This window comes from Mustela putorius, unplaced genomic scaffold (genome assembly GCF_011764305.1).
Source record: "Mustela putorius furo isolate JIRA1106 unplaced genomic scaffold, ASM1176430v1.1 tig00003913_pilon_pilon_pilon, whole genome shotgun sequence".
Lineage (NCBI taxonomy): Eukaryota > Metazoa > Chordata > Mammalia > Carnivora > Mustelidae > Mustela > Mustela putorius.
Window position 1 is genome coordinate 3,252,211 of NW_025422060.1, and position 15,624 is coordinate 3,267,834.

Below are 15,624 nucleotides of genomic sequence, written 5' to 3' on the forward strand. Positions count from 1 at the left end.
TCACTGTCTTTATTTTTCTTTTAGTCTTTGTATTATATAACGAGGACAGTTAATAGTATCTAGGATAACTTTAGGTTTTTATTTAAGAAATACAACTGAAGGATTGGTATTTCCTTTATGTAAGAACTAAACTGAGATCTTTGTCAAATCCATTGGTAATCATAGTTGTCCAGGTTGCTTCTACTAGATATTTAATTGAAATACTATTTTTAAAAATTGATTGTTAGATAAGACCTGCTTATATTTCTGTGCACAACACACACACACACATACATACACAGAAACCTATGAAGAAAATGAAATCTCATTGAAAAGAATTAGAATATTTACATTCTCCAAATTAACCAGTTTTCATTAAACTCAGGCTTAATAGTAAAGTACTTCCATTATGTAATAGAAGTAGCTTCATATTACTTATATCTCTCTTCACAACTTTAAAGTTTGGTTACAAACACTTAGAGAAATTATTTGATTTTTTAGCAGGTATCTACTGGCTTTGAGGAATGAGTTTCATTCCCGGCATTGTGGGACATTTCCGGAAGCTTAGGACTTTGCATTGTTGTGGGATAATGTGGGCAGGAAGGATCGCTGGATCACATCTGGCCTGTCCCTAACGGGGACAAAACACACTGGACTATTGGAAGGATTGATAATGTGACCTAGGCAGGAGCACTTTGTAAATTTTAAAGTGCTGTGTGGCCAAAAGCCCTTTATTCATTTACTCTTCCTTGTCCTTGAAATAAATACTGGGATGGAACGTTTTCAGTGGAAGTCTAGAGATCTGACTCACAAAATGTATACTTGTATTACACATACAAGAGTGTGGTCCAAGAGAGAGGGTTCTGTGTCATTTTAATGTCATTGTTCTGCTGCTTGCTCTCTCCCCATGCCGTCAGGCTAGTGTGCAGGTATGTACTGTTTACTGTCGCTCTCATCCTCACGCTTATGTTCCAGAATGTGTACGTGTATGCGTGTGCGCTTGGTGAGATTTTCGTTGTGTTCTCTTCTGTTGTTGATCGTGTGTCCGTGTTGTAGCAGGTTTTTTTTGTTTTGTTTTGTTTCGGTTTTGGTTTGTTTACAGTACATGTTCATGCTCCCTCATTCATCATTGTCTCACAGTGATATGGTAAAGCTCGTACGAGTCCCCAACGATGGAGGGCCTCTGGGAATCCATGTAGTGCCTTTCAGTGCTCGAGGCGGCAGGTAACGTATCCTGGAGGTTTTTTTTTTTTTTTTTTTTTTTTTTTTTTTTTTTTTTTTTTTGCATTTTATTTTCCAGAAACTTCTTTTTTTTTTTTTTTTTTTTTTCTTTCTAAATCTTTAATTTTTTATTTTTTATAAACATATATTTTTATCCCCAGGGGTACAGGTCTGTGAATCACCAGGTTTACACACTTCACAGCACTCACCAAAGCACATACCCTCCCCAATGTCCATAATCCCACCCCCTTCTCCCAAACCCCCTCCCCCCGGCAACCCTCAGTTTGTTTTGTGAGATTAAGAGTCACTTATGTTTTGTCTCCCTCCCAATCCCATCTTGTTTCATTGATTCTTCTTCTACCCACTTAAGCCTCCATGTTGCATCACCACTTCCTCATATCAGGGAGATCATATGATAGTTGTCTTTCTCTGCTTGACTTATTTCGCTAAGCATGATACGCTCTAGTTCCATCCATGTTGTTGCAAATGGCAAGATTTCATTTCTTTTGATGGCTGCATAGTATTCCATTGTGTATATATACCACATCTTCTTGATCCATTCATCTGTTGATGGACATCTAGGTTCTTTCCATAGTTTGGCTATTGTGGACATTGCTGCTATAAACATTCGGGTGCATGTGTCCCTTTGGATCACTACATTTGTATCTTTAGGGTAAATACCCAGTAGTGCAATTGCTGGGTCATAGGGCAGTTCTATTTTCAACATTTTGAGGAACCTCCATGCTGTTTTCCAGAGTGGCTGCACCAGCTTGCATTCCCACCAACAGTGTAGGAGGGTTCCCCTTTCTCCGCATCCTCGCCAGCATCTGTCATTTCCTGACTTGTTGATTTTAGCCATTCTGACTGGTGTGAGGTGATATCTCATTGTCCTGGAGGTTTTTAATTGAATCCTAATGTTGAGTGTTTTATCTTCATTTATGCCCATCTACAGAGTGGTGTTGATTTAGCATATGCTTAATAGGAACATTTTCATTTGGGGCCAACTGCTCGTTCATTCAGACGTATACATCATAATCACAGAAAACACTTACGCTGATGAAGAAATCAAGCATTTAAATTATTCTAATAATGTTATTGGTCATCACACATCCCTGCAAACATTTTACTTCACTGTGTATTGATGAAACACTTTAGAGTCAGAACTCCAGCTGAATTTGCAAAATTAAGGGAGAGCTTAAAGCAGTTTTCTGGAAAAACTTACCTAATAAAAATGATCTGAGTAACTTAGGTAATGATTAATTTAAAATTCATTTTTAGGTTTAATTAGTTCTTAAATTTTTGTAAGATTTTTATGATTATGTGTGAAACCTAAATAAGCTATTGATTTATCTCCTATCGTGTGGTCTGTGGCTCCTTCTCTTCAATCTCTGCACACTCAAATGTTAGAGTTTTGTATCATTAATTACTTCATTACTTTTTAGAATGCATATCTTTTTTTTATTAATTTTTTTATTTTTTATAAACATATATTTTTATCCCCAGGGGTACAGGTCTGTGAATCACCAGGTTTACACACTTCACAGCACTCACCAAAGCACATACCCTCCCCAATGTCATAATCCCACCCACTTCTCCCAAACCCCCTCCCCCCAGCAACCCTCAGTTTGTTTGGTGAGATTAAGAGTCACTTATGGTTTGTCTCCCTCCCAATCCCTTCTTGTTTCATTGATTCTTCTCTGATATGAGGAAGTGGTGATGCAACATGGGGGCTTAAGTGGGTAGAATGCATATCTTTAAAAACTTCGAATGTCGTATGAATTACTTTTACTCTGGTGCTGCGTTCTGTGAAAAAAGTATTACTGGATTTATTAAAAATTTTTGTTTTAATATCTTTAAATACTGTGAATTGATTTTGCGACTCATGGTTGACGGGCATCTGTCAATAACCCGTGAAGTGCTCACATCCTTGTCCTGGAGAAATGAGCTGTTCAGGGCCTGAGGTTTACTTGTATCCTCTCTTAAAGCCCCATTCAGTAGTTACCCAGTGAAATATACTTACGAACTATTTGGCTTATTTCGACCTTCTTTCTTCTATTGTTGCCATTATTACAATTTTTTTAAACTTCCTTTACACTGGGAGAAGGAAGAGGAAAGCTGGAAAGTGGACTTAGACCAGGGACTGAGGATGTGAAACACAGTTTACACCATTGCCAGTGAATTAGAAGTGTCTAGTATGTTGTAAAAAACAGGTGGGCTGTCACTGATTAGTGTGTGATTAAATTATTTTATTTTTTAAATTGAGTATTTGAACAATTGTACTACTTCCTGGTAAACGCTTCTAATGGTGATGACTCCAGGTTTCACTTCGTTGGCGAAGCACCTACTTTATGAGATGTCTGGAAGTTGAAACTTTGATTTACCTAGAACGCTGCTGGAGTAGGAGACTTGACAGTTAGTGTCCTATAACAAGCTTTGAAATTCACCTTGAATTTTGAGGTGGCATTGTATTCACAGGGCTGTGACTGCTTTCCCTTTTTTCCTTCTTCTCTTCTTTGTTTATTTTTAAACTCTGGAGAAGCATTGAAATTTCTTCAAGGTGATTTCATGTAAACATGCTTAGTTCTTTTTCAAAAATGTCCTTTGCCTTTATTTCCTTTAAAGGATACAATTTTAAACGATCTCAAAAGTTAAGCCTTTTTTCATTTTATTTCATGAGTAGAAAAATGATATGGTAAAGCACATGCATTGTAGCTTCCAAATATTAGTGTACATTTATCTCCCTGTGGGATATAACTTTTCACAAATGAGATTTAATTGTGTATACACCAGCTCTGAACCAGTGTTTCATTTTTTGTTATTATTGAAGTATAATTGATGTACAATATTCTATTAGTTTCAGATGTTCAACATAGTGATTTGACATTTGTATATATTATGAAATGATCACTGTAGTAAGTCTAGTTACCATCTGTCACCATACAAAGTTAATAATATTATTATCTGTATTCCCCATGCTGCACATTATATCCCCATGAATTATTTATTTTGTAACTGGAAGTTTGCTTCTCTTGATCCCCTTCACCCAGTTTACCCGCCCCCCAAACTCCCTCTCCTGTGGCAGCCACCAGTCTGTTTTCTATGAGTCTGGTTTTGCTTTGTTTTGTTTGCTCATCTGTTTTGTGTTTGAGATTCCACATGAAAGTGAAATCATGTGCTATTTGTCTTTCCTTGTTTGACTCATTTCACTTAGCTTAATAACTTCAGGGTCTATCCATGTTATCACAGATGGCGAGATTTCATCCTTTTTTATGGCTGAGTGGTATTCTGTTGTAGATATACCGCATATTTATCCAGTCATCTAGGGATGGACACTTAAGTAGTAGCTTCCATGTCTTGGCTATTGTAAACAATGCTGTAATGAATATGGGGTGTCTGTATCTTTTACAGTTAGTGTTTTGTTTTCTTTGGATAAATACCCAGAGGTGGATTTGCTGGATTGTCTGATAGTTCTGTTTGTAATTTCCTGAGAAACCTCTGTACTCTTTTCCATAGTGGTGGCACTAATCATTCCTGCCAACAGTGAACGAAGGCTTCCTTTTCTCCACGTCCTCAAGAATACTTGTTATTTTAGTGTGTATGTGTGTGAGGGGGAAATTGATAATAGTCATTCTGACAAGGCTAAGGGGATCTTGCTGTGGTCTTAATTCCCATTTCCCTGATGATTAGTGATGTCAAGCATCTTTTCATATGCCCGTTGGCCTATTTGTATATCTTCTTTGGGAAAGAGGTCTACTCAGATCTTCTGCCCAATTTTTCTTTCTTTCTTTTTTTTTAGATTTTATTTTATTTTTTATTTGACAGAGAGCGAGTGAGAGAGGGAACACAAGCAGAGAGAGTGGGAGAGGGGAGAAGTAGGCCTCCCACAGAGCAAGGAGCCGGGTGTGGGGCTTGATCCAATGACCCCAGGATTATGACCTAAGCCAAAGACAGATGCTTAAGAATTCAGCCACCCAGGCGCCCCTCTTCTGCCCATTTTAATTTTTTTTATTTTTAGTATTTATTTATTTTTTTGCTTTTGGGTGGTGTGATGTTATTAGCTGCTTTTATAATGTATGAATCTCAAATATTATCTCCTATTTAGTACATTGCCTTTTCATTTTGGTGATAGTTTCCTTCACTTACAAAAAATGTGTTCATTGGATATACTCCCATTTTGTTGTTGTTGTTGTTTGTTTGTTTTGTTTTTAAAAGATGTACTTATTTTAGAGAGAGAAAATCCTCAAGCAGACTCCCTGCTGAGTCAGGAGCTCCATGCAGGGCTCCATTGCAGGACCCTGAGATCAAGACCTGAGCTGAAATTAAGAGTCAGATGCTCAGCTCATTGTGTCACCCAGGCATCCCACCCATTTATTTATTTTTGCTTTTATTTTCTTGCCTGTAAAGTCAGATCCAGAAAAAGGTATCTCACTAAGACTGGTATCAAGGAACTTAATCACCTGTGTTTTCTTTTTGGATTTTTATGGCTTCAGGTCTAACATTCAAATCTTTAATCCACCTTTAGTTAAATTTTGCATATACTTTAAGACGGTGGTCTGGTTTCATTCTTTTCATTCTTTTGCATGTAGCTGTCCAGGTTTCCCAACACCATTTGTTGATGAGACTGTCTTTGCCCCTTAACTGACTGTGCCACCCAGGCGCCCCTATCTTTAACTTTTGATATTTATTTACAACATGTCTTGGTGTTGATCTTTCTGGATCATCTCATTTGGGACTTTCTGTGCTTCTTGGATCTGGATATCTTTTTCCTTTTCCAGGTTTGGGAAATTTTCAGCCATTATTTCTTCAAATAGGTTTTCTGCCCCCTTCTTTCTCTCTTCTCCTTCTGGACTTGTATAATGTGAGTGGAATATATTTGATATTTTCCCACAGATCCTTAAATCTATCCCCATTGAAATAACTTGCTTATCTTTTTCTGTTCTGTTTGGGTGATTTCCCCTCCTCTGACTTTCAGGTCACTGATTCATTTTTCTGTGTCATCTAGCCTCCTTTTGATTCTGTCTAGTGTACTTTTCACAGCAGTTACTCTATTCTTTTGCTTTGTGACTTGCGTTTGGTACTTACATTTTTCTGTCTCCTTGTTGAAGTTCTTGGTTTGTTCATCCATTTTCTTCTGACCTCCGTTAGCATCTTTACGACCATTACTTTGACATTTTTCTTGGATAAATTACTTCTGTTTCATTAAGGCTTTTTTCTGGGATTTTATTTTGTTACTTCATTTGTCTCTTGCCCAGTTGTATCAGTTCTGTGGAGTCAAAAAACCTAATCTCCCCCCACCCCTACCTGTGTCTGGCACTCACAGGATATGCCCTGTGTGCTCTACACATGGCTGTCCAACTAAGGCAGGGTTGCATGAGCAGCTAAGGGCAGAAGGCATCGTTCTACTCACCTGCTGCACTTGGAGGTGCTGGCAGTGGGGAGAAGGGGTTGGTTTCCCGTAGCTGTTAGCTAGCTAGAGTGAGGCACAAAAAATGGCACCCACAAACAACACTATCACTAGCAATGTAGAAGTGACCTATAAAAATGGCACTTGCCAGCATTCTGTCCCTGGAGAGAATACCAAGAGACGTCTACCCCTCTGGTAGATCCTTTAAGTTTAGCAAGTGAAATTCCTTCATCTGTGGTCTAGACTTTTTTCAAACTGCTGCTTTTTGAGCTGGGTCCAATGTGTGAGCTCCCTAAGAGGGAAATCTTTATTCTTGATAGCCCTGTGGTTCTCCTTAATGTAATTCCTGTTGGCTTTCAAAGCCAGACATTTTGGGGGTTCCTCTCTCTGGTTCAGGCCCAGAGAGTTGTGCGTGTCTAGTGTGAAGTACAAACCCCTTGCTCCTCAGGAAGAAGATGTGTATATGTAGTGATTTATGTATGTATATATCTATTTATATTTGTGTTATATTTCAAGTTTTTTCCCAAGTGTGGGTCACTATGTTGGGGGATCTTGGCAAGAGCACATGTCCATGTGGTCTTGTCATCCTTTCTTACAGAGTAGCTGTTCAGCTGGTTCTCAAGTTCCTTTCTGGTGGAACAGTTCCATATGTGTGTTGTATCTGTAGGGGGACATAAGTTTAGGATCTTCCTACACTGCCCTCTTGATCTACTTTCTGCCCTCCCACTTAAATGAGACTTAACCTATTTCAATTACAAGCATGTCATTTTTACACATTTTCTGTCATTTATTATACATTTCCTCCCTCAATGTGAAAGGATATTAGGATAAAATAAATAGATGAAAAGCCTAGAGCAAAAGGAGAATAAGATAGAAAAGTAAATGCAGTATAGATTAATTCAGTGGAAGCAATTTCACAGAATCCATCAGACACTGGTTACCATGGTGTTTAGAGATACAGAACACATTCAAGAAGGCAAGTATCCCTTTGCAGAACTACAAGTTGTTTTATAACTGAGTCATTTTTAATCCCTGTTGATTTGGCATTTAAAGAAGAAAATCTTGTGTAGCTTTCTTATATAAGGGACAAGGCGATTAAGAAAATCAGATTCTTTATAAAATCTTTTTAGGCATTTCCCGTTTTCATATTGGGAAACAACAGAAATATTTGTTTGTTTGTTTGTTTGTTTTTTTCTCACTATTTGTATTGCATTTTTAAGCTTCTGCATGGATTCGAGAGTCATGGTTCTTCAGAGTTAGGTTGTCATTGGGAGAGAAGAAAATAGGCACGCTGCTCAGAATCATAGAAGTCAAGACACCCTCATGGTCCTTGTTCTCAGAAATGCTTATAGGCAGATTCTTCTGATTCAAACAGAAACCTTCCCAAGTATTTACTGTGTGACGATTCCTGTGTTAGGTGCTAGGAAACAAAGATGAACAGGACATAGTCTTTCTCTAGAGATTTGCAGTCAAGATGCAGTGATGGCCAAGAAATCACACAATTATAACTATGTGATAAATATTGATAGGTAATAGGTACTCTGTGAGTTGATAGAAGAATTGTCTGAATTATGTAACTGAAGCTGGCCTGTTGCCAAAGATGATTTTAAATGTGATGACAGCTTATAAAGGGAGCTACATCAGCTCTGTGGTGGCTGCAAGGGCAAATTAAGCAATGGAGTATAGCAGAAAGGAAGAAATTAAGTGGAACTCGTGACGAAATTGCATATATATCTAGTGTGAATAAAAGAATACATATTCATGGGATGTAAGTTGAAATTTCCAAGAATAACTTCTCTTTTACAAAATTCCAATCATACTTGGGCTTTCTCAATTTTGGAGATACGACTAATTGAATAACACTCACTGAATACTTATTTTTGTAAAAGTGACCCATATATGTCAGAATTGCTTTTTGATTTGGATTTCAAAGTCAAAAAGTCTAAGGGACCATGTGGGATGTGAATTATATATCATAAAGAGAAGACACACAATGCAGGATATCTCGAATACAAATACAATTCAGAAAAATAGGCAGAAATGTGAAGTCAGTGTGAGAGAAATTCTTAAAGCCACTTAAGTATTATTATGGCCTGAGGGATAATGAAATTTTTTGAATAAGAATCTTGCTGGGCCTACTTAAAAAGACTATTTTCTGGAGTACAGTTGGATGGTCTTTTTTGATTGGAGGCATCAGCGACAGCTGACATATGGCAGCTCATTCCCCAACCACTGCCTCACTACCTAGACACAGAAACGACAGATGCCTGGAAAAGACAGTGCCATCTTCCCCTTGTTGCTGTTTCTTTTTTTATTTTTTTTTAAAGATTTTATTTATTTATTTGACACAGAAAAAGAGCACAAGCAGGAGGAGTGGCAGGCAGAGGGAGAGGGAGAAGCAGGCTCCTCAAGGAGCAAGGAGCCCAATGCGAGGCTCAATGCCAGGATTCTGGGATCATGACCTGAGCTGAAGGCAGTCGATTAACCAACTGAGCCACCCAGGTGCCCCTAAGTTTTTGTTTGTTTGTTGTTTGTTTTTAATTCCAGTTAACATACAGTGTAATACTAGTTTTAAGTATATAATATAGTGATTGATCACTTCCATACATCACCTTGGGGATCACAGCAAGTGGGTCCTTCATTCCCATCAGCTGTTTACCCCATTCCCAGCCCATCTGCTTTCTGGGAACCATCAGTTTGTTCCCTGTAGTTAAGAGTCTGTTTCCTTGTTTGCCTCTCCTCTTCTGCTGTGTTTTTTCTTTTCTCTTTGCACGTTTGTTTTCTCTCTTAAATTCCACATATAAGTGAAATCATATGGCATTTATTTGTCTTCCTCTGACTTACTTTGCTTAGCATTGTACTCTCTAGTTCCATCCATGTCATTGCAAATGGCAAGATCTCATTTTTTTAATGGCTGAGTAATATTCCATTGTGTTTGTATACATGTATGTATGTGTGCATATACATATGTATGTGTTATATATATAAAATACATATGTGATATATATATCTCACATTTTCTTTATCCATTCATCAGTTGATGGACACTTCCACAATTCGTCTATTGTAGATAATGCTGCTACAAATATTGGGATGCATATATCCCTTTTAATTAGTATTTTTGTATTCCTTGGGTAAATACCTACTAGTGTAATTGTTGGATCATAAGGTAGTTCTGTTTTTAACCTTCTGAGGAACCTTCAAACTGTTTTCCAGAGTAGAATGCACCAGTTTGCATTCCCACCAGTGAATGCCGGAAAGTTCCCCTTCTCCACCTCTTTGATGGTACCTGTTGTTTCTTGGGTTGTTGATTTTAGTCATTCTGACAGGTGTCAGGTGATATCTCATTATAGTTTTGAATAGATTTTCCCTGATAAGTGATGTTGAACATCTTTTCATGTTTCCGTTGGCTATCTGGATGTATTCTTTGGAAAAATGTCTGTTCATATCTTCTGCCCATTTTTAATTGGGATTATTATTTTTTGGGGTGTTGAATTTTAAAATTTCTTTATATATTTTGGAACCTAACCCTCTATCATATATGTCATTTGCAAATATCTTCTCCTATTCCATAGGTTGCCATGTAGTTTTATTGTTTATTTCCTTTGCTGTGATGCTGTTTTACTTTAGTCGTCATCTTGTATTTCTTTTTTTTTTAAATTTAATTTTATTTTTTTCAGTGTTCCAAAATTCATTGTTTATGCATCACACCCAGTGCTCCATGCAATACATGCCCTCCTTAATACCCACCACCAGGCTCACTTCCCCCACCCCCCTCCACCCCCCTCCCTTCCAAAACCCTCAGTTTGTTGCTCAGAGTCCACAGTCTCTCAAGGTTCATCTTCCCCTCTGATTTCCCCCAACTCACTTCTATGTCCAGCTCCCAATGTCTTACATGTTATTCCTTATGCTCCACAAGTAAAACCATACAATAATTGACTCTCTCTGCTTGACTTATTTCACTCAGCATAATCTCCAGTCGCGTCCATGTTGATACAAAAGTTGGATATTCATCATTTCTGATGGAGGCATAATACTCCATAGTATATATGGACCACATCTTCTTTATCCATTCGTCTGTTGAAGGGCATGTTGGTTCTTTCCACAGTTTGGCGTCTGGGGCCATTGCCGCTGTGAACTTTGAGGTATAGATGGCCCTTCTTTTCACTACATCTGTATCTTAGGGGTAAATACCCAGTAGTGCAATTGCAGGGTCATAGGGAAGCTCTAATTTTAATTTCTTAAGGAAACTCCACACTGGTTTCCAAAGTAGTTGTACCACTTCTGTTCCCACCAACAGTGTAAGAGGGTTCCCTTTCTTCACATCCTCTCCAACACTTGTTGTTTACTGTTTTGTTAATTTTAGCCATTCTAACTGGCATAAGGTGGTATCTCAATGTAGTTCTGATTTAAATCTCCCTGTGAAAAGGAACTTTTGGGATTTTATGAAGGTCAAAAGCTTCTGCACAGCAAAGAAAACAGTCAACAAAACAAAGAGGCAACCCATGGAATGGGAGAGGATATTCGCAAATGACACTACAGGCAGAGCTGATATCCAAGATCTATAAAGAACCCCTTAAACTCAACACACAAAAAACATAATCACATTAAAAAATGGGTAGAAGACATGAACAGATACATCTTGTATTTCAAAAATAAAGTTACCTAATTCCCATCCAGAAGTCTTTATTCACAGTTTCATTACCTTGAAATCAATTTTCACTTCATACATATAATTTGATTTCTTCCTGATGTAAATGTCAAACATACCCTTCTTATTTACATCACAAATGCTACAGGGAGGTTATGCCAAATAATTGTCATTTTCTTTGGTAGAGAAACTATGTTTTATATTTTATTTTTTATATTCCTAGGACTTAACCCATAGGTATTGCTCAGTAAAACTTACAAAATTGGGGTGCCTGGGTGGCTCAGTGGGTTAAAGCCTCTGCCTTTGGCTTACGTCATGATCCTGGGGTCCTGGGATTGAATCCCGCATTGGGTTCCCTGCTCAGTGGGAAGCCTGCTTCTCCCTTTCTCTCTGCCTGCCTCTCTGCCTACTTGTGATCTGTCAGATAAATAAATAAAAAATCTTAAAAAAAAATGTGTGGGCACCTGGGTGGCTCAGTTGTTAAGCATCTGCCTTTGGCTTGGGTCATGATCCCAGGGTCCTGGGATTGAGCCTCTGCATGGGGCTCCCTGCTCAGCAGGGAGCCTTCTTCTCCCTCTCCCACTCCCCCTGCTTGTGTTCCCTCTCTCAGTGTGCCTGTCTCTGTCAAATAAGTAAATAAAATCTTTTAAGAACAAAAATAAGAAAAACAAAGTAGAAGTGTGAATGAACCTATGACCATCCATATTAGCTATGGCATTGCTGTGTTAGATATAGATAAATAAAGACATATCCTGATTTGATAGTTAATGAGTTTTTCTGAGGTTTCTAATAACGTAATATAATCTTATGTATTTAAAAAGCAAGAGAAAAATGTATACTGCAGACATTGGGTTTATGAAATTACAAGATTTAAATTGGGTTTTAAGGGACTTAAAAGTCCAATGGAAAAATATGTATAGAAAAAAATCCGTGTCATGTGTCAGAAGAACCGCACACACAAGTGCCTTTGGGATTGAGCAGAAGGATGGGTGTCACGTGCTGTGGGGTACCCTCAGCAGAGCCGTGGAGCTTGGTCTGTTCTGTGAAGGAAATATGGGAGTCATGCTCATGACATTCTGGAGTGATATTCTTTCCTAGGAGGAGAATGTATGAAAGGAAGATGCCACATCCACGTGCACATGATTTGGTAAGAAATAACGAGTCAGGGACTTGAGACAGAATTTATTATGAGATAGCGCTGGAGAGATGGTTACAAAGCTCTTTGTGAGTGACCAATGAGACTTCATTCAGTAAATAATGGAGAAATTGTTAAAGGTTTTCGAGAAATATGACTTTTTTTTTTTTTTAAGTAATAGTTTTTCTTTTACCTGGATTCCACAGTATAACTTTCGGTGGATATTAGACATCCTTTTCCCTGTGGAAACCACAGGGAATATGGCTAAAGCAGATTCTTTTTTTTTTTTTTTTTTGAAAATTTTATTTATTGAAGAGAGAGAGAGAGAGCGATAGATAGCAGGAGTGGGGTGCCAGAGGGAAAAGCAGGCTCCCAGCTGAGCAGGAATTGTGACGTGGGGCTGGATACCAGGACCCTGAGATCATGACCTGAGCTAAAGGCAGATGCTTAACCCACTGAGCCACCCAGGCACCCCGAAGCATTATTATTCTTAACAAAGTACAGTCTATTTCTCTGGGTCTTTTCTGTAATGGACATTTCCCATTTATATATACATTCCTCTTTATTCTTAGATGTGTGGTCTTTGAACTCTTCTTTCACAGTACTTTTTCTTACACAAATAGTAGTTACACGCTTGTGTTTATTTTATCCAGGAAGTTTTTTGGGTTATTTTTTTGTTTGTTTGATTGGTTTTTTGTTGTTGTTGTTGTTGTTTTTAAAGATCTTGTATCTACCAGGGAGTACTCTTGTTTCTATGCATAGGGTATATCAGGGCTTGCCAAACTTTTTCCAGGGTCAGATATTCCATTTTGTTGCTTTGTGGGACATGGAGTTTCTGTTGCAAGTATGCCGTTCTGTCATTGTAGCCTGAAGGCAACCGTAGCAACGAGAACCAAATGAGTGTGGCCATGTTCCAGTAAAGCTGCATTTAACAAAATGGGTGGCAGGCTGAAACTTGGCTTGTGGGCCGTAATTTGCCAGCCGTGCTCTAGAGAACCAAACAAATAAAAATGCCCGTCATCAGGGTGTTTCTATTCTAGTATTTTTTTATATCAAAAAATCCCTTCTCTGTTTCCTATTCATAATATTTGTCAGCGAGGAGGTGCTGTGGTGGCCGAGAGTGCAGAGTTTCATTGTCACTTACTGGTTGATGAAAAGTCTCTCTGTTGTAACTGTATATTATTTCCCACCAACATTTCCCCCTAAATCTCAGGAATTCCCAGAAGGTGGCAAATTAAAAAACCAAACTCTTTCAACATCCTCCCATTAGTACTAAGTAGTCACAGAACTCTTCTTCCTATATCTGATTGTCACTCATAAGAATTAAGGAAAAATCCTAAGTCTTTAACTGGGAAAGCAGCCCTTGGTATGAAAGGGAGGGTCTGAGGGTGTGTGTGTGTGTGTGTGTGTGTAGCTTTCTGCTAACGGTTCATGTTGGTTCTGACTTAATAATCCCATCTAAGCTCACTTTATATATATGAAGATATTTTCCTATTTAGAGTATCAAGTGAGGAGTCAGCACTACACTTTGAATTGCTATAGTAAAGTTTCTTTTCATGACTTCTTCCCCTTGACTTTTTGTTTTATAATAACAGTGAAAACAAAAAGTTCATTTTCTTTCCAGAACTTCTTGTTAGGAATGTTGTGTTACATTTCTGTCAGTCATTGACTAACTGGCCACATGTCAGCTTCATGTTCTTGGCAGAGGTGTTGTTCAGAACAGTTCAGATTTTAAGACCAGAGATCCCTGAGATGGAACCCAGCTCTGTCTTTTGTTAAAGTGTAGCCTAAACCACTTATCTTCACTTAGTCTCAGTCTTCTCATCTAAGGGATGGATACTCCTATGACTTCATGTGGCTTAAATAGGAAAATATATGTGGTTATAAATTACAGCATTTAGCGAAGTATTTGGCAGTGACAGCTAATAAGAATGATGTTTCAGGAGTGCCTGTGTGGCTCAGTGGGCTATGCCTCTGCCTTCGGCTCAGGTCATGATCCCAGGTCCTGGGATCAAGCCCCGTATCCGGCTCTCTGCTCAACAGGGAGCCTGCTTCTCCCTGCTCCCCCAACCTCTCTGCCTGCCTCTTTGCCTACTTGTGATCTTTGTCTGTGAAATAAATAAAATCTTTAAAAAAAGAAATGATATTTCTTCATCTTCTGTTGTTTATCTTCCTGTAACGTGCCTTATAATTCCCTCCGTGTTGTTTGTTGTTCTGGTTGTTAGGTAGGTGCGGATGAGTCTACATAATAGTGGAAAATGATGTTTTTTTTTCCTTCTGTTTTGAATCCAAGATAAGAATTTATGGCTGTCTTAAGTTCAAGATTCACAAAAACAGTTGACCCTCGGACAATATGGGTTTGAATTTTGTGGGTCCGCTTGTAAATGGATTTTTCTCCTAGTCCAGTACTGTAAATGTTTTTTTCTTTCTTATGATTTTCTTGTTAACACTCTCTTTTCTTCAGCTTACTTTAAGAATACAGTATACAGGGGCACCTGGGTGGCCCAGTTTGTTAAGCATCTGCCTTCAGCTCAGGTCATGATCGCAGGCTCTGGAATGGAGCCCTGCATTGGGCCCTTTTTGCTCATCGGGGAGTCTGCTTCTCTCTCTCCTGCTCCTCCCTACTTGTGTTTTCTGTCTCTGTCTACATGAAATAAATAAATAAAATATTTTTAAAAAAGTATACAGTGCACATAATATACAAAATATGTGTTAATTGACTTACATTATCAGGAGCAGTAGGCTATTAGTAGTTAAGTTTTTATAAAGTCAAAAAGTTATATGCAGATTTTTTACTACACTGAGGTCAGCACCCCTAACTCTGTGTTGTTCAAGGGTCAACTGTATACACTAGTCTGTTGAATTTATGTGTTAATGAAGAATTATAGCCAGTTGGAATTTCATAGAACTAGTTCATTTCAGATCATTGTAGAGTTTTGAAATTGGTTATCACTTTTCAAAGAATGAATATGCTCTTTTGTGTTCCGTTTTAATTTACTTCTGAGAAAACACAATTTAACTTTATCAGCTGAATCTGTAACCTTTTGTCTGAAAGTTTTCAATTGTGCATTCTTAGCTGTAGACTTGTTTTAATAATGGACTACAATAAATACATAGGCTTTAGACAGAAAAATGTAGCTTACATTTAGATAAATCTTGCCTCTTTAAGTGTAGAAGTATGATGCCTGTCATTTCTGTCCTCAGCTGCAGGATTTCTCTATTTTTATTTACTTT

General features: G+C 38.1%; 1 protein-coding gene across 15 annotated transcripts in view; it reads left to right on the forward strand.

The window, feature by feature from the left end:
• PARD3 (par-3 family cell polarity regulator) overlaps positions 1-15,624 on the forward strand; it is a 653,655-nt gene that overhangs the window by 358,765 nt on the left and 279,266 nt on the right. For 14 of the 15 annotated variants that reach the window (XM_045069142.1, XM_045069153.1, XM_045069147.1 and 11 more), the window contains exon 7: positions 1,120-1,203. The exons of the other annotated variant lie outside the window; for it this stretch is intronic. In XM_045069142.1, the coding sequence (XP_044925077.1) occupies positions 1,120-1,203 (84 nt within the window). The remainder of the gene's footprint in view (positions 1-1,119; positions 1,204-15,624) is intronic. 15 annotated transcript variants of the gene reach the window in all.